The sequence below is a fragment of the Ambystoma mexicanum genome, chromosome 9, assembly GCF_040938575.1.
Source record: "Ambystoma mexicanum isolate Mex_15411 chromosome 9, UKY_AmexF1_1, whole genome shotgun sequence".
Lineage (NCBI taxonomy): Eukaryota > Metazoa > Chordata > Amphibia > Caudata > Ambystomatidae > Ambystoma > Ambystoma mexicanum.
In genome coordinates, this window is record NC_090931.1 from 892,239,626 (window position 1) to 892,258,575 (window position 18,950).

At 47.5% G+C, this 18,950-nt stretch overlaps 1 protein-coding gene across 6 annotated transcripts in view; it reads right to left on the reverse strand.

The window, feature by feature from the left end:
* HDAC4 (histone deacetylase 4) overlaps positions 1 to 18,950 on the reverse strand; it is a 2,586,716-nt gene that overhangs the window by 464,644 nt on the left and 2,103,122 nt on the right. For all 6 annotated transcript variants that reach the window (XM_069616020.1, XM_069616021.1, XM_069616018.1 and 3 more), the window contains 2 exons: positions 4,753 to 4,799; positions 4,104 to 4,211 (listed from right to left, as the gene is read on the reverse strand). In XM_069616020.1, the coding sequence (XP_069472121.1) occupies positions 4,104 to 4,211; positions 4,753 to 4,799 (155 nt within the window). The remainder of the gene's footprint in view (positions 1 to 4,103; positions 4,212 to 4,752; positions 4,800 to 18,950) is intronic.

Genomic DNA, 18,950 nt, shown 5'->3' on the forward strand with positions numbered 1-18,950 from the left:
TTTTTAAGCAATACATCTTAGGCCAAATCTCCCCTGGTGAGGTGGGCAGGAACTCAGTAACACTTAACCTGTTTTTCCCTGTACCTGGGAACTTCCTATGAACGTTTTCCCATTATTTACAAACCAATGTAAAGTGTTGCAAAGTATCTCAAAGTTGTACTTCCCTGTAAAGAGATTGGATTTGTGTGCTGAGTCCCGTAGGGGCCACTTTATTTTTTTTTAACTCCAGCTCTAACTTTAATACTCAGTGGTTAATGTAGAGGTTCTTTTATGCAAAAATATATTTTTCATTAAACATACAGTGTGCATTTCTTTATTGTGTGCTTATGTATAAGTAGGATGTACTTTACTGCAACTCTTCTGCCCTCCCAAGAGGCGAGCCTTGACTGCAGTCACACCAACGTTGTAGGAGTCGAGAATAAAAAAAGGCAAATACTGCCTAATTCTACAGGTTTGTCTACAGAAGCCCTCAAAGAGGACTGTTGGAACATTTCTGCAACAGGATATTACTAGGAAAGACATCAAGCATGGAGGGGACAAGGTTCAAAAAGTAGTTGATGTCTGCAGGGCTGTGGGGAAAAAATGAGGTACAGATGCCTATCGTACTAGCAGGGCTTATATATTACATGGTCATAAACGGTGGTCAAAGTGGGCGGGAGCGGTTGGGAGCAGTTCTCTTCTACTTTAAAAAAAAAATGGTCTCTTCCTAAACTTTTATTTTAAAAAGAAACCTTTCCGGAATGCTTTAGTTTTAAAATAACAGTGTGGGAAGAAGTGGAAACTAGCACTTCAGTGCCCTGCACTGAGAATTCCCTTAAACAAAAGGTGTGTTTGTTTAGGTGTTTGCACGTGGCAGGGAGCCTGGCAATGGGGTTTGTGGCGAGCAGGGGCAGACCAGCAGGGAACATAGTTCCACTACTACTTTTCGTACACTTCGACCACTGGTCATAAAGGGTTAAGGGAAATCTTGTCTAAGCCAAATACATGAAATGCAAATTGTTTAGTCATTATTGCAGTGGCAGAGAAAGCCCCTAGATAAGACTAAAAAAATTGAAAATTTGATTTTAGGGCTCCCTTTGTCCAGGGAACAGAGCAGGGTGTAAAGGCCTGGGTAACGATGGTAGTGGGAGAGCATGACAAAGAAGAGATCATTTTACAAGTGAATGGAAAAGGAAGTGCAGCCCTTGGGATAAGGCGAGATTGAACTAGGTAGAAAGGGAAATGCTAGTGAACTTAGCATCTTCACATACCATTGTTTCCATTTTGGTATATGAACCAGTATGGAAGGGAAATACTAGACCTGTTAAGGATGTCCACATCTTAGTTGAAGGATGGGGCAGGTCACTACAGAGCATTTAGTACAGTGTTTTCCCACAATGTTCCTCAAGGGTTTGGGGGTGTTGTTTGCTTAACATTGTGTTCAAATGTAATGTGGTTCTCAAGGTTCTGTGACAAAGTCACATGTTGGGCTTGGGAAGGGTAGGACCAGAATGCTCTGGAGGGGGATGGTATTGGAAGCCACCAACTTCACAATGCAAATCATGGAGGATTCTATCCAGAGATTTACTCCTCTCCCTAATCTCTTGTGACTGAGTAAATTCATGGGCAAATATAAAGGGACAACATGCAGCGGTTCAGAGAAACTTAACAGTCAAAGGACTGTGAAAAACCACAATTGCTCAAAGCAAAATGGAGAGGAGCCAGAGGGAGGCTTGTAAACTGACTTGCACTAGTGACGATCGGCGTTGCAAGCAAGCAGGTTGTGAACACGCTCACATTCCTAGTTATAGGCTCACCAGAAGATGGGGATCGGTGTGAGATCTAGAGGCTTCTAACCTACGTGAGCAAGAGTAGACAGGGAGGCCATTCATCCAATGAGTGCAGGAAGCACCGGTGCAGAGTATTGGGCTGCCAGGACAGCTCTGCATAACTAAAAGTTTGAAGCTACAGCTTTCAAGCTCTCAGTCCACATGATCTGCTCCAAATATGTAATAAACAAACATGAAGATAGGCACCACATGAGAGTAACAAAAAAGAAGAAAGGCAACGGACGAGAGGACAGAACTAACAGTCTCGGAACAATTAGGTGACTGGGAATAACCAGGGACATGTTTAACTACTCACTGAGGTCTAGCATTGTATAAAACGAGGTGGAGAGTTGAAAAACTGATGCAGGAGATGAAGGAGCAAGGAGAGCAGACTACTGGGCAGAGGTGAGGGCAGTCCAGTTTGGGAGAGACTTTGCAGAGGTTATTGTGTGCTTCAACACTGGTTCTGATAACAGCCAAAAAACAGTGTAGGTGAAGGAACTGTTTCTATGCCTGCTGGGGTCTATAGCCCAGACCCTGTCAGGAGCCACGGACACCTGAGGAGGAGACCCATCACTAGAGCCCGGAGGGGGCTCTAACTTAGGAGCAAGGCAGTGCACCTGTGAAAGCAAGGCAGATAAGTCCTGCAGTGGGATCAAGCCCCGAACGGTTCCATCGTTGGGCGTTGGGTTATAATTTTTCAGTCAGAGAAGTATTCTGGTGAGGAATAATGGAAATCCATCCTGGTTATCCTTTTGGGTATTCGCTTGGGAAGGGGTGAATCGTATGTTTTTGCACAGTTTGGCATGTCCTGTGTATACATTTCGGGAGCCTAAAAGGACACATGCAGTCAGAGAGTTAGAATATCTGGGCTCAGGAGTCAAACAAAGAGGACATGTGAACCAAGGATTCGACCAAGGAGAATACAAAAAAGTCTTCTGCGGTATTCTAAAAATATTGCCTTCTGCTTAACAGACTCAGGAAATCTGAAAATAAGCAGGAAGTCTCATCTGTGACACATGTCAGTCAAAAAACGATTTAAGATTAAGAAAAAGCAGGCATATTAAATCAAACGGAAAAGACTAGTTCAAAAAAGTGCCCAAATGTAGAGGAACAATCAAGCCATAGAAAAAAGTATTTCCATGGGGAAGGGGAATGGATGCTATCTAAATAAATGAGGCATGTGCCCTAATTCTTTGTGGAGCCTTTGCCTTTTAAAATGAAACAAAAACACATGGTTATTATTTAACAGCTGGGGGGCTCTGCCCCCTTGGTGCCCAAACCAGGGGGTCCCAACCCACCTTGCGCCTTTGGTACCCAGCCCCTCCGAGGAGCTTGTATAGTTCGCCCTCCCCTGGCGACTGCTGCACATTGGACTCGTCGGCTTGGGCGCTTGTAGGGATTCCCCACCAAGGGCTTGTTGCTTCGTTCGCACCCACCTCCCCTTTTGGGGAATCCAAAAGTTGGACAGTATACCAGCTAAGTTGGAGGAATGTGGGACGGAATGACAGCAGACCCATACCTTTAGGGCATACAATAACCCCAAGTCAAAGTGGCACGGTAACGTCACTAACACAAGTTCATCACACAACTTAATCAGTCAATATCAGTTAAGACACTTCAAACGCCTTAGGAATTGTAGATTTGGACCGGGATACCATCAAAGTTGGGTGCATGTCGGACAAAATGACACCAGAATCGGATGAAATGTTACACAAAATCTACACTTATAAACAACTTCATCAGTGAATGATCTCCAGTGAATGGACGTCAAACGCCTCAGGAATTGCACTTTGAACAGTATTCCATCAAAGATGTCGAAATGTGGAACGGGATGACACCAGACCTATGTCTGTAGGATGTACAATGACCCCAAGTGAAAGCGTTACAAAACAAGTTACACATAATTGTCACACATGCACAACTTTAGCAGTGAATACACTACAAGCCCCTTAGGAATTGCAGATTTGGACAGTATACCATTAAAAGTGGGATATATGTGGAACGGAATGACACCAGTCCCATGTCTGTAGGACATACGCTGATCCCAATTTCAAGCGTTACAGAAATGTTACAAAAAAACGTTACATGAAACCATCACTTATGATTTTATATTGTAGGGTAGATTATGGTTTTTAAAAGTGAACCAGGATGCTGCTTGACACTAGGGAATCCATATGGTTGTGAATATGATTACATTCTGATGGAGAAATGTTCCTCAACAGACTAGCATGCAAGCTTAATCAAACTTAAAACAGCAACTTTATTATGTTCCCAAATACAGCAATGCCCCACCTTCAGCTCGCCAGATGCCACCTTAAAGACTAATTCCACCACACAGCCAACAGCGAGCCGAGCAGCGCCAGATGAATGCACCTCATTCCAAATTGTGTCACTGTCCACCTAGGAAAGGGATGATCAAACATTACAGATATTATACTAGGAAGATAGCATGATCAGTTGCATTCAGCGTCCTGTGAATGAATTTAAAGAAAGTCAATGAAACAGATCCAAGTGCCGAATCGAGTGCTGAATTTACCAAACGTAAACCATTGGGTCTGCTGTTCAAGCACAGAAAAACAACAAACTAAGCACTAATCAAATCTTCACTTACAGAAACATAGCAAACATTGCAAAGCAATTAGCACCAAAAGCATAGTTCACTCTCAAATGAGAGAACAGTTGGCTTTACAAAATGTAGACTCTCAGAATGTGAAACAGCAAATAAAGCTTCCCTTGCATGAACATAAGGAGAGTACAAACAGTGTAACTCAAGACTCTCTCTCATGTAGGACAGTAATTGTGCAAGATAAATGCAAACCATAACCCCCGCCGCGAAGCACAGGCCTTATACAAAAAAGCTCTTTTCAATCACTACTTAAACTTGAAGAGAAAAGGAAAATTGAACAACCAGCTATTACATGCAGTGGAAGGAAAGACTTACCCCAACACCCCCACATGGTAGGCGAACGAACATGGAGGTTAACGAACCTGTAAAGTTAAGAAGTAGAAAGGAAAAGAATGAGGAAGTCTAAACGGCCCTCACAGAGTGATAATAGGTAACAATGCAGCACCCTTTCTAGTAATATTGCAAGGTGCCACCATAGCAAAAGAGCTCCATGCACACATTTACAGCAAAATGAACTTACAGATGTGGACATACATGCGCCATCAGATTAAACTCATGTGTAGTCCAGTGGGAGTACACACAATCGAAACTGCACCTAGGCCTATTCCATGCAGACTCTAGGCCACTTCAGAGTAGATGGTTACTAATGTAAGATAGAATACAGATTTAGTTTAGCAAGGCAGACAAGTATGTTGGATAAAAGTAGTGTTTGGAAAGGCAGGTGGTATAAGCAGGATCACAAATTCATAACCAATTGACTATGGGAAAGTTAAGTTTAGACAGTTAATGGAGTGAATTCCACTTTTGTAAACTATAACTGTGAACCCCTGAAACCTATTGAGAGTTTACATACAGTATCCAGTGATAATGGAGAATACAATTACAGAGAATGCTTTAACAGAGAAACAAAAACAGAGAAAAAAACATTGAACATTTAAAAAAATGGATATGGGGTGGGGTAAGGAGGTAAAACCGGTGGGATTGGGGTGAAAGTTGATGTATTTATTTGATTTGATTGTTTTTTTATAATGCGCTTAATACCTCAGTTGGATTTCTAAGCTCGGACCCAGGATTCGAACCTCTGTTGCTCTGCATGGTCTTGCTTCCAAGACCAGCACGTTGCCCCTGTGCTATCTTCCATTCACAATAGCACATACAGAAACAGAGGGTCCACCCCCCAAAATCTATATTTTCACCGTTTTTGTTTTTGCTGAAAAAGCATTCTCTGTTATGTATTCTCTGTAATCACATAGAACCTTTAATACATGCATCAACTACAGAGTTTTCCTAAAAAGTATGTGATTATGGTTGTGCTCTCACACCCGGATCGCGTGTGTCAGAGACAGGATACTTACCAAAAGGCATCCTTCTTAAACCTACAAATCATGCTTCAGGCAGCTGTGTGCACTGTACAGAAAATGTTTTAATTTAATTCTGTATTCCACAGGGCTTTAAAGGAAGGATAGGCATTCTCGTTCTCTCAAGGTAAGGAGAAGCAATGTTCTTGTATTAATTTGAGTGGCTTTCCGAAAGGGCGATGCAGCCATGCTTGGCATCAAAGTGTGGTACATCACAGTTCTATTCTAAACCCCCAAATGTATACTTCACCTCCAGCAAGGTAACCCCATTGAGTAGGCCGTTTAAGCCATGTTTCCTCTCAGTAGAGGAGCTCTCACATTTTTGGAAGACTTATTAATGATAAACCAGATGTAGACCCCTTGTTCTCTATGCCTGGAGAGAGGAAACGTCACCTCAGTGATGGCACCCCACAAAAGGCAGAAACATGTGCCTGCGGTTGCTGTTGATGTCCATCACAGGAGAAATGCCGAGCATTGGCGCGACACCTAATATGCCAATGGATATTTATCCTCTGGTAAGGCACAGTGGGCTAAAATATGATTGTAGACACTAATGAGTGGGCATCTTTTCATAGAGTGGCCAATTAAGCCATGCTGGTCTTCCATAAAGGTGCTCCGACATATTTGGCTAATTCCATAGAATCCTTTCAGCCACTCGCGCAGTGCTCGCTCACCCCCCACCCAAATACAAAATCATGCAACCAAATCATAAAACGAAAAACCCTGTGCATGAATAACAGGGAATCTTCAGAGAAACCCCCTACTTAATACACATAGACCTCCCAAACACTCCAACATTAAAAAAATTGAACACGCAACTCAACACATTTGCTAAAGACAGGGAATCTTCAGAAGATCCATCCCCCAGCATACATTCATCCCTCAGCCAAACACAACATTGAGAAACTAAATTGCTTGTTGATTACTCAACATATGTCAATTTTATTCTTAAAGAAATATAATCAAAATGCATCACTATCCCTACTTTGCTAAGGATTGCCCTGCCTAATCAGAGCTAAGGGGAAACACTAACACAGGGTGACTGGCCCTTACACTAAACAACAAATACACCAAGAAAATATATGGCTATACAGCATAACATGAACAACATTCACACTCTCTGAATAACCGTCTACTGCCCTGGGTGAGTTCCCTTCCCCCAGTATTCAAGGTCAATTGTGTTTTAGTTCAACCAAAGAAAGAAATGTCTCCAATCAGTTCTTGATAGTTCAAGGTCAATGTAAAGGTTTGTTAACCAAAGTTCCAAATTTAGAAAATCTTTTTTTTTCCCCTTTTCTCCTTGGTGAAATATCCACTTGCCACTTCCACCAAACAGCACCAATGATAATGCCAGCCACAACGCTTCGTCACCTCTTCTAGAAGACTTGCCACAGTTCAAAAGAAATGCAACATTCACAACTGCCAGCGATACACAGTACTTGGTTAACAGTTTAACATTCACAATGGTATATTTGTCAGGATGACTTCACAGTGCAACTGCTTTCACTTCAACAACTTCTACTTGGTTCACTATGAGAACAGTCACCTTTGTCTCACGGTACTCCACTTTATTTAGACTACTACAATATTGCATCTGCTGACAACCAGACATATCACCACAGCTTCAATACTTTGGACTACTACTACAGCTTCAGTGATTTGTACTTCTCGATAGACTTCGACAAGATACACTTCAAAGTACTTTAACAACTTCAAGTAGGCAAGTCACTCTTCCCTTGAATAACTCGTCAAAAAGGGCCGCCTCGGAGACCACCAAAGGGCGCGGACCAGCATGGTCGCGTCGTAGAGGAGCTCCTCTCACCACCATCCCCCATGGTGGCGAGAACCTGAACAAGACATTTTTTTAAGTGCTCTGTGGGTGAGCAATATACGGCAGAAGGCCCGGGTCTACGGAGGTAGAAGGCAATGCTGGCTGCACTGGAGAGCAGCACAGCACCGGCACGGTCAGGGCTAGCTGTGGAGCACGAGCATGGGCAGTGTAGTCTCAGGTGGAGTGTGACTTGGTGCAGCATCCCAGACCGCAGTGGGCTCACCAGGACGGGCAGCCGTTTTGGAGGGGCAGCTCGGATGGAGCAGAGGAGGAGGCTGCGAAGTGCTGGTGAGACCATTGTGCTGCAAGGAGGTAATTGCAGCCAGAACGGTTTTTCTTTTTTTGTTTTTTTTCCCTTTCTCTTTTGGCGGCTGGGTCCAGGCCAGGCCTCCAGTGCACAGGGCCCAGAAATAGCAGTGGCCCAGTGGATAGTGAAAACTGTGGAGGAGCCAGCCCAGGGCTGCTAAATAAAGTGCTGGAGGGACAAAGGTCATTTACTATCGCCCCCCAGAGGTGATGGGCTCAGTGTTGGGCGTCAGTGAGCATGTTGATACTGGCTTGGAGAGCTGGTAGGAGACCCGCAGTGGAGTGGAGATCAGAGTCCGGCCCTAGAAGTGGAGCCATGGAGGATAGGGGTCCCGCTTTATATTGAGCGGGGAGGCAGAGGTGGCCGGCAGCCACACTTGATAAGGCAGTGGAGGGTGGAGTTCTCTGCTCGATTTACCTGTAACCCAGATGTATTCCCATCCAGAGACTGCAAGGTTAAGGGCACAGGCCCTGCTGGAGGCCCACGGATAACTTGTGCACGGCCGGCCTGGGGAGCCTGAGGCGGCGGGGCGCCTGCCAGGACTGACGAAGTGGGTTGCTGTTCGGGCCCGCCTCTTCCCCCTGTGGTGAGCTACAGTGTGTTTGGAGTTTGGGGTCTAATGCCGGCTTTCAAAGGGAACAGAGAAGCAGCACCAGGCCTCTCACGGGGGACTGAAGCAGCACTGGTGCGTGGTCTGAGGGCTTGCTATGGGTGGTACACTCAAGGCTAGAGGCAGGCTTCGATACTTGTAGGGAGTCCTGACTGGGGCCCACGCTGGCGGCAAGCGCCAAAGGGGGCATAGACAGCCTGCAGCAGTTCAGGAGACTTTTGTGCAATGGAGGGAGGAGGCACTGACAGCATGTCGCCACCAGGGGTTGGCGAATAATATCCAGGCCCCCTTTATGAAGGAAGACAAAGGACATTCTGCAGGAGATCAGGGCACTGCGAGGAGAACTACAGGCCTCGGTTTCGATCTGCAGGCCAGGGTCAAGGTCCAGGAGAATATGTTTGAAGGTGTGGAGAAAAACCACCTTATCGCAGACCTCGTGGAAATGAAGTTCGAAGGGAGGTTGTTGGACCTTGAAACCAGAGACGAGTATTTTCATTTGAAAATGGACGACCTCGAAAATATAGAGAACGCAGGAACAACCTTCGCGTATTTGGTCTCCAAGAAAAGAAGGGTGAGTCGGACACTGATGCAGTGAAAGCAGTGAAAGCGCTGGTGAACGCCTTATTTGCGGAGAAAGGTGAAATGGAGGTCAAGATCGAACAGGCGCATAGTGGAGGGATGACCATGGGAAGAAGCCAGAGAATGGTGGTGGTGAAATTCCTTTGATATACGGAGAAGACAGTAGTCCTGCGAAACGCCTATGCATCCAATATGAATGAGGACACTACTCAAATATACCAAGATCTTTCAAGTTTCACATTAGCCAGGCACAGGGACTGCCGACCTCTTACTGCCTGCTTGGCGGACAGAGGTATACGTTACTGATGGACACTTCTGTTTGCCTTGGTATTCGAGATGAAGGAAGTGGATTTCCATTTTACGAAGGGTGCAGAGGCAGAACAGGTCCTCCGACAAATCTCTCTGAGAGCGAGAAGAGTGGAGAAGGGAATTTGAGCGAGGGAGGGGAGCTGCCGAGGATCCAAGATGCATTGAGGGGCCTGAGACAACGTAAAAGGGTCCCTCGGGCCAGAGGTTTCAAAGGCTCAACACACTCCCGCCTGTAAAGTGACATTAATGGATGTAGCCCGTTATGCTTGTACTTGGGGTGGGTAGGATTCTTGGAGCGGTTCTTTGTTGCTATGCCATTTGTTCTGGTTGTTTGTTATAATGTAGAGATAGGGACGGGGCAGAGGTTCTTTTTTTTGGTTGGTGGCCCAGCGGTTGATGGGCATCTCTGGGATTAGGATGGGAGGGGGTGTATAGGGTGAGGGAGGGTTGACTGTTGGAGGGTGGGTGACAGGGGGATTGGGCGGTATGGCAAAAGGTGCAAGATTGTTGAGATCTGCAGACGTAATGTGCAACAGATGGGTTGAAATGTGGTGGAATGGGAGATGGCAACGATGAGTGGAATTAAGGGGGGACAGGCTGACCATCTGGCAGTTGGGACGCTGAATGTGAAAGGTTTAAACTCTCCGACCAAGCGCAAGTTGGTAGCAAGAGGGTTTCAGAGAACGGGGTTAGATGTGTTCATGTTGCAGGAAACTAGGTTGGCGGAGGGCGAAGAGAGACACATCCCATTGGGGCTGCTTGGTGGGGAGTACTAGGCTTCCGGGCGGGTGATGGGTGGGGGGATCTTGCTGTATAAGCGGTTGAGGTTACCAGAGGTGAAGGTCTGGAGATGGCAAAGTGGGAGGGCTTTGTTGGTATCGGGCAGAAGGGGGGACGTATCGATATCTTTTGATACAATATATTGCCCAAAGGAGGGGCAGAAGGCCTTTTTGGCAAAGACTCTGGCTCAACTGATGGTGGAAGTTAAGGGTTTTCGCATAATGGGCGGGGACTTAAACATGTGGGCAGACCCCTAGTTAGGCAGGAAGATCCAGGGGGGTGATCCGCTGAAGGGGCAGGGACGGGGGAGCCTAACGGTATGTTTAGACGTGTATGGCCTTCAGTGGCTCCACCCATGTGATTTGGGATATACCTTTTATTCCCTGCCTCATGGTACATACACACGTATTGAATATCTCTGTATAGGGAGAGATTTGATGGGCTAAGTGGAAGCCTGTGATCACGTGTTGATTAGATGTACAGATCACACATGTCTACATGGGATTTTCTTTAGAGGGGATGGAAGGACGGATTAACGTTGGTGGTGTAATGACTCCCTCTGTTAGGATATCAGGTTCCGTGAGGAGTCAGGGATTAAGGAATATTTCGATATAAATGATACAGGGACGTGGAATATTGGGAGGTGGCCAAGACTACCTGGCGTGGTCTGCTGATCAGGGAAGGTGCCAAGAAGAAAAGGGACAGGATTTTCGTGGAGAATACACCGAGGAGAGATTTTGCCTACATAGAACGCAGGATACAGGCTGGAGAGGCAGGCAAGTTGGAGTTGATACAAGAGGCTAGGGTCAAAAAGGAGGAGTTGAAAACCCTCGAGCTGCATAAGGTGGTTCGACGGGGCGTGGCTAAGCGGCCATGCGTTAAGACTCATAACAGGGAAGCTCCTGTAAAATCCTGTGGATAATCCGCTCAAAACTGACCTAATTGAATTTAAATTTCACAGGCAGGCATCGGAAGATCCATTAACCACTCGATCCGAATCCGGCGCAGAATCGGACCGTGGATCGAGATAAAAAAAGAGTATCAACTCACGGAGCGTTGAAGGCAAGATGGCGGCCTGCTGAGAAAAGCCCAGCAGTGCGGCAACCCGAGACGGGAGACAGAGAAAAGCTGCTGAACGGAGCCGTGGGCCCGGAGAGGGGAGAAGAACACCAGCGGTGGCCGTGCAGAGGCGGGAGAGTGGCCGCGACCGTAAGAGCGGAGCGGCCACAGTGGAGGCGGCACAGAGAGCTGAATAAGCCCCGCTCACCGGCGCAGACCCAGCACGCAAGGAGTGGGCGCCAGGGATCCGCCTAGAGGACTGCACCCTCCCTGGCCCCCACCGAGCCCCACATACAAGGCAGGAAGACCCGGAAGGCAGCGGAGGGCCGGCAGACAGCGCGGATCCATAAAGGAATAGGAGGGCACGGAGAGGGCGACACAGCAGGAAGCTGCTGACTCGGAATCGCCCCAGAGAAATAAACACGGCCCAGCAATAAAGGAGGTGAGGAGAGAGCTGGGAGGCCCACAGGAGCACCTGGGAAGAAAAGGAAACCCCCAAGAGAGCACAATGGACTGGAGGGGAAGGGGGGAGCACATAGTGCATGAGAATTAAGGAAAACGTGGCAACCCAGGCCCCCTGGAGAAGAATAATAATAACCCACTGGTAAAGGAGGTGAAGAAGGGCTGGGAAGAGCCCATTCCATCCAAAGGCACATAGAAACGCTTAAGAACTGACAGAACCCCTAAGAGAGTGCTGAGGATCGGAGGAGTGGGGCGGATACAAAAAGCATTCACTACCTATTACAAATAAGCGGTAGGCTGGGCCGTAGCCCTCTGCCCCTGGGAAAAGATCATAGCCCTGTGGAACGGAGGGTGAAGAGACTGTTGGGAGGCGCCCACCCCGCTCTACATGCAGAGATACCAAGCAACAAAGGGGGCATTGTGGAACAGGGAAGGAGAGCGCACATAGAGAGAGAACCATTATAACAACACGGCTGATCAGGCCGAGACCCTTCGCGGATACTATAGAAGAGGCGGGCTCGTGGCACACAAACCCAAGGGGAGACACATAGCTTGAACCATAAACCGAGCAGAACCCATCGAGGAACTACGCTAGGCGGTGACAAAGGCTGAGATAACATATGCTGAGATCATAAGCTCGGGGAAGAGGGGCAGGAAGGGAACCAAGAGACTACAGCAAGTCAAACAAAGAGAAAACAGTTACCAGCAGCCCACACCCAAGAAAACCCGACCCCACACAGATCTTTTGTACAGGCCGCGGGCGAAGGGCAAGACAACAGTACTGTGCCCAGGGCCCACATAGTGACAATGTCCAACAAGAAAACAGAGGGGAAAACTAAACAAGTTAGTATGGACACCTTCGCCAAGACATCGGGCAACAAGCAGCCGAATCCACCGGATACAGTAATGACAGAGGCGAATACCCCACACCAACTAGACAAAGGAGAGGATGGACAGAGCCTAGAGGCGATTGCCTCCCTAAAGACGTCTCTGGAGAATAAGATGCACACAGCCATAGGGGCCCTGAAAGCGTCCCTAGAACAAAAACTGGACACAGTCATGGTGGACGTGGGCCTCCTTCGCCAGGATGCAAGAAACCTGAAGGACAGAGTAACAACAACGGAGCAGCAGGTACAACAGAATACAGCAGATTTTGTCGTCACACGGACACAAATGAAAGAGGTGCTCCAGAAAGTCAAGATCCTGGAACGAAGAGTAGAAGATGCAGAAGGAAGGGCGAGGAGAAATAACGTCCGCATAATCGGGGTTCCGGAGGGAGAGGAAGGAAACGACCCCACAGAATATATCAAGAACATGCTTCTACAGGAGGTCGGAGCTGGAACATTGTCCCAGGGCTTTGTGGTAGAACGGGCACACAGAGCACTAACGAGGAGACCTCAGCCGGGCGCCCCTCCGAGAGCCATGATTGCCAAGATTATGAATTTCAAAGATAGAGAAAGGATACTGGCATTCTCGAGGGGAAGGGGGTGATCACTAGGAATTCCTCCACAATCACCAAATATCTGGACTATACAGCCACGGTCCATTAACAAAGAGCACAGTTCAGCCCCACAAAAGAACGTCTCAGAAAAGTGGGGATATGATATATGCTTCTCTTCCCGGCCAAACTGAAGGTGATATACAAGGGGAAAAAACACTTCTTCGAATCTACGAAGGAGGCCTACGCGTGGATGGATGCTCAAGGAATCCCCCAACAAGAGCAGAGAAACGCTAACAATGGTAGGGGTCAGCCTGGGCAAGAGTTCCGCAGATAGCCAGAAACAAAGATGCCAAGTACTTAAACAAATGAAGTCAGGAAAAGGAAAGGAAATATGAAGGAGCAACCAGCCCCACCAAGCTGCATTAGCCGAGAGGAACACAGCCCCAGGAAAGAGTGTAAGCCAGTTCAGATGCCAGTTTTAAGGCATCACGCTGCGGCGAGTCTGCTTCGCCTAGAGGAGCACGGCGAGAGAAGCGGCGAGGCCCGAGCAGGGGGGAGGGTGGCTGGGCGTTAGTTCTTTAGTTGTAGTTTGGGTTATTGACTTGAATGAATGGTTAGAAGATGGCATTGGCAATAAAAGAAACAACAGAGACTATAATGGGGAAACACCAGCACACAGCGACTGGTACAGAACGCAGCAAAGATCCTGGAGACACGACCGTCGAGGTATAGGGAAAGTGAGCCCTACGGGGGCGACTTTGGGCAGCATCGGGGAGAATAACAGCAGGAAAGAGAGGAAGAGTATAAGGCCATGGGACGACGAGGCCGGAATAACAAACATCCATGAGCCGGGATGAGCTAACAATAGCAACATGGAACGTGAGGGGCCTCAACGCGTACGTTAAGAGACTGCAAGTCTATGCCTGGCTGAACAAGATGAAGGTCAAGATGCAATGCTCCAGGAGACGCACTTGACACGAGAGAAACAGTGCAAAGTCGATCAAAAATGGGGAGGGCAGGTATATAGTGCCACATACTCAAATTATGCACGAGGAGTACTGATATGGATCGCCCCAGGTGTGCCATTCCAACTCATTAAAAAGGAGATCGACCCAGAAGGGAGATTGGTGATGGTGCACGGCATGCTAGAAAACAAGGAGGTGTGCCTAATCAATACTTATTCTCCGAACCATGATACGACAGAATTCTTCAAAAAACTAACACCTAAATTGGCCCAATACAGAGAAGCAACGTTCATCTGGGCCAGAGATTTCAATTGCGCCCTGAACCCGCTCCTTGATCGGTCGGATGACAAGCACAAGAAGCCAGCCCCTCCTGCCAAGGAACTGCAGAGAGCCCTAGACCATCTGAAGCTGGTGGACGTCTGGAGACAGGTACACAGGGTGAGGAGAGGGTACACACACTATAGCGCACCTCACAGAATATTTACACGAATAGACTACATATTCACCGGCACCGAGTCATTGCACGATTTTCACAGGGATTAATATTAGAGCCCGAACACTTTTAGACCATGCCCCAATATTGGCAACATGGGCGCACACACACGGGGAAGCCCCAATACCAACGTGGCGACTCCGGGCAGAGGCTCTGGGAGAGGGAGAGTTTCAGGAACATCTTCAAGAAGCAATAGATGACTACTTTGAACAGGATTAAAGGGAGTGTTGAGATCCAAAACTGGGAGGAGTTCAAGGTCGTGATAAGGGGGGCAGCAATCGGCAAAATGGGAGGTCTAAAGGGAGCAGCCATAGAGGAACTTAATAAACTGGAAAGGCAGATAGAAATAGAGGAAGACAGGGCGCAGGCAGCAGGGGAGGAGCCTAAGGAATTGATGGAGTTGAGAACGAGATGCATAGAACTCTGGGAGAAACTGGGACGGTTGAATTATGGGAGGTGTCTGCAAAGATTGCATGCGGAAGGGGATAAATCGAGTAGACTCCTGGCATGGCTCACTAAGCAAGAAAATAAAAGAGAACACATAACAGTGCTAGAAGACGAGACAGGGACGGAGATTAGGAGCCAAGAACACATTAACCACTCATTTGCGTGCTTCTACGAAAAACTGTATGCCCCTAATCCAGAAGTTGACCCAGAGGACATAACTGACGCGCTAGCAGAGATAAGACTGCCAAAATTAACAGCAAGCCCAAATACTTGACCCCCCACTCACAGAGGAAGAGATAGCGGGTGTAATAGCAGAACTCCCCACAGGTAAATCCCCGGGCCCAGGAGAGTTCTATAAAGCATTTAAAAGCACCATCACCCCAAATCTATTGGAGACATATCAAGATGCACATGAAAGCGCACGATTACCGACCATTATGTCAGAATCAATGATTGTACTGATCCTTAAGCCAGGGAAACCACCCACAAAGTGCACCGCATACAGGCCGATTTCCCTCATTAACCAGGACGCCAAAATACTAACAGCGGTTCTAGCTAACCGGCTGAAACAAGTGATCCCTACATTAATACACCCAGATCAAACAGGTTATGTTCCAGGACGGAATACATCATGGAACCTCCGTAGACTACAAGTGATAGATGAACAAGTTACTTCTTACCTTGTAACGTTCTTTCGATGGGATGTTCCTCCGACGTATTCCTTATCTTTGATAATAGATCATCTCCCAGCTTGCTGGCCTCGGAAACATTTTTTCAGGAGAGGGCGCAGCGCGTCGACGTCCCTCGAGCCGATGTCCCTCGACGACCTCCATATCAGCGCCGACGTCACCACGCGTATAAATAGACTCACGCAGCGTCCGTTGCTCAGTTCCGTTTTGACGTTAAAAGTTGTTTTACATGAATTGGTTATTGACCTTGAAAGAGCGTAAACTCCAACCACAAGGGAAGTATTACGGCGGGGATGGATGGGAGGGGCGAAAGGAATACGTCGTAGAAACATCCCATCGAAAGAACGTTACAAGGTAAGAAGTAACTTGTTCTTCGAAGGGATTGTGTCCTCCGACGTATTCCTTATCTTTGATAGACTCCCATAGCAGTGGTGTGCAATTGGAGGTGGGAGTAAAATGCCACGTTTCCTTTTAGGAATGAACCGAATGTAATGCGGCTTTGCCAAACCTAGCCTCTTGACTAGAGGAGGAATCCAGGTTGTAAAATCTTGTGAAGGTATGTGCGGACGACCATGTGACAGCCGCACATATGCCTCGAACCGGAACCCCTCTTTGAAGGGCTGAGGAGGCTGCGATACCCCTGGTTGAATGAGCCCTAAGATTTTGAGGAGGCTCTTTCCCTGCAAGTTTGTAACATTCCAGGATGGCCAAAATAAGCCATCTGGAAATGGTTTGTTTTGTTATCGGTAGTCCCAACTTGTGCCCTGAGTAACCCACAAACAGTTGGTCTGCTTGCCTAATCCTAGCAAGTCTGCTGATGTAAAAGCTTAAAGCCTACCTTGGGTCCAGCCTATGTAGCCTTTCTTCCTCTTTGCCCGGATGGGGTGGCGGATAGAATGAAGGTAAAGTAATTTTCTGAGTGATGTGGAATTCAGAAACCACCTTTGGGAGGAAAATAGGCTTCACCGGTAGGACAACCTTGTCTTTATGAAAAATTGTATGAGGGGGTTTACAAGATAGAGCTTGTAATTCGCTCACCCTTATAGCAGATGTTAAAGCCACTAATAAGACAGTTTTAAGGGTGAGAAATCTTAGCGAACAAGAGTGAAGTGGTTCGAAAAGGAGTACCCATCAGGAAATTTAAGACTAAATTTAAGTCCCATAAAGGAACCTGGAAAGGTCTTGGAGGGTAGACATTAGTTAATCCCTTTAGAAATTGTATTACTAAGGGTAATTTGAAATACAAAGGTCCTCCGCAGTACGCTTGAAGATCGATAGCACTGCGAGATAGCCCTTGATAGTGCTAACTTGAAGGCCTGAATTTGCCAAGTAGAGTAGAAAGAATAACACCGTTGGTGTACCACATGAAAAGGGGTTGATATTCTCTTCTCTACACCAGCTGCAAAACTTGTTCCAACAGCAGTGGTATAAAGACTTTGTTGCTGGCCTTCTGGCCGAAAGCAACACTTCCATGACGTCATCAGGGAGGTCCCAATCCTTGTATCTCAACCTTTCAGAAGCTAGGCGTGAAGGTTGAGGGTTCTGATGTCTGGATTGAGAACCTGACCTCCCTTCTGTGAGAGAAGATTCTCCTTGAGTGGAAGACGAATTGGAGGGCAGATGGACATGTCCAGAAGGTCCGTGTACCACGTTCTCCTGGCCCAGTCTGGGGCAATTAGGATCATGGTTCATCCGGAATCCTCAACCTCCTGATCATTTGAGGAATGACAGGGACTGGTGGAAACGCGTACAGGAGTGGAAACTCCCAGTCCACTACGAACGCGTCCCCTAGAGCTCCTCTCGGGGGAAATTCCCTTGAACAAAACAGATCGCACTTTCTGTTGTTACTGGTGGCAAACAGATCCACTTGAGGGGTTCCCCAAAGGGCGAAGATCTCCTGAAGGACTTCCTGAGCTAGTTCCCCACTCGTGGGTAACTGTGCCCTGCCTGCTCAGAGCGTCTGTCGTCAAGTTCTTCTCTACGGCTAGGTGGACTGCCGATAGAGAGATTCCTTCTTGAATTGCCCAAAACCAGAGCTGCATTGCCTCTCTGCACCGTGGTAGTGATCCTACGCCTCCTCTTTTGTTGAAGTAGTGCCTGGCCACTGTGTTGTCTGTCATTATCAGGACATTTTTCCCCTGTACAGATGGCAGAAAAGCCTTCAGCGCTAGTCTGATTGCTCTCAGCTCTAACAGGTTGATATGTAGTCTGGACTTCGATGGAGACCAACGACCGCTGATGGTCGTTGGTATGGGCTCCCCACACCGTGAGTGAGGCATCTGTGACTACTGTTATCTCTGGCCATGGTTGCCAAAACAGTTCCCCCTTCAAGATGTTTTCCTGGCAGGCCCACCACTGAAGGTCTCGAGCCACCTTGTCCGGAATCTGAAGGAGGTCTGTCATTCTCCCTGAGAATTGCGACCACTGAATTCTCAGTGCCCACTGAAGAGATCTCATTCTCAGGCGAGCCTCTGGCACAAGGAAGATGCAGGATGCCATGAAGCCTAGCAACCTCAAAAAGTCGAAGGCTGGGAGACGTTGGGCATTTTGAATCTTGGTGACCTTCTGCACAATATCTTGAGCTCTCACCTCTGGTGGCGAGGCTTTTCCCAGGGAAGTGTCCAGGACCGCTCCAATGAACTGGAGTCTCTGTGTTGGTATCATCTGTGACTTCTTTAAATTGAGGGAGAAGTCCAGTTTGTGAAGGAAGTGGCAAGACATAATCTAGCTGGATCTGAGCTTGTTCCGAAGATACAGCTCTGATCAGCCAATCGTCCAGGTAGGGGTAGACGTGGATCCCTTCCCACCTTAGACTTTCAGCCACTACCGACATTAGCTTGGTGAAGACCCTCGGGCGGAGGTCAGCCCAAATGGCAGAACTCGAAATTGATAATGAGAGCCGCCAATTGCGAACCTCAGGTATTTCCTGTGTTTGAGATGGATTGGCACATGGAAATAAGCATCCTGGAGGTCCACAGATACCAGCCAGTCCTGGAGCTGGAGGGCCTGAAGGATCTGAGAGAGAATTACCATCTTGAACTTGTCCTTCCTGAGGAACTTGTTCAATTCTCGTAAGTCCAAGATAGGTCTCAGTCCTCCGTCTTTCTTCGGTATGAGAAAGAAGGGGGGGGTGGTTTGAGTACCAGCCCTTGTTCCTCTCCGCTACAGGTACTGGTTCTATGG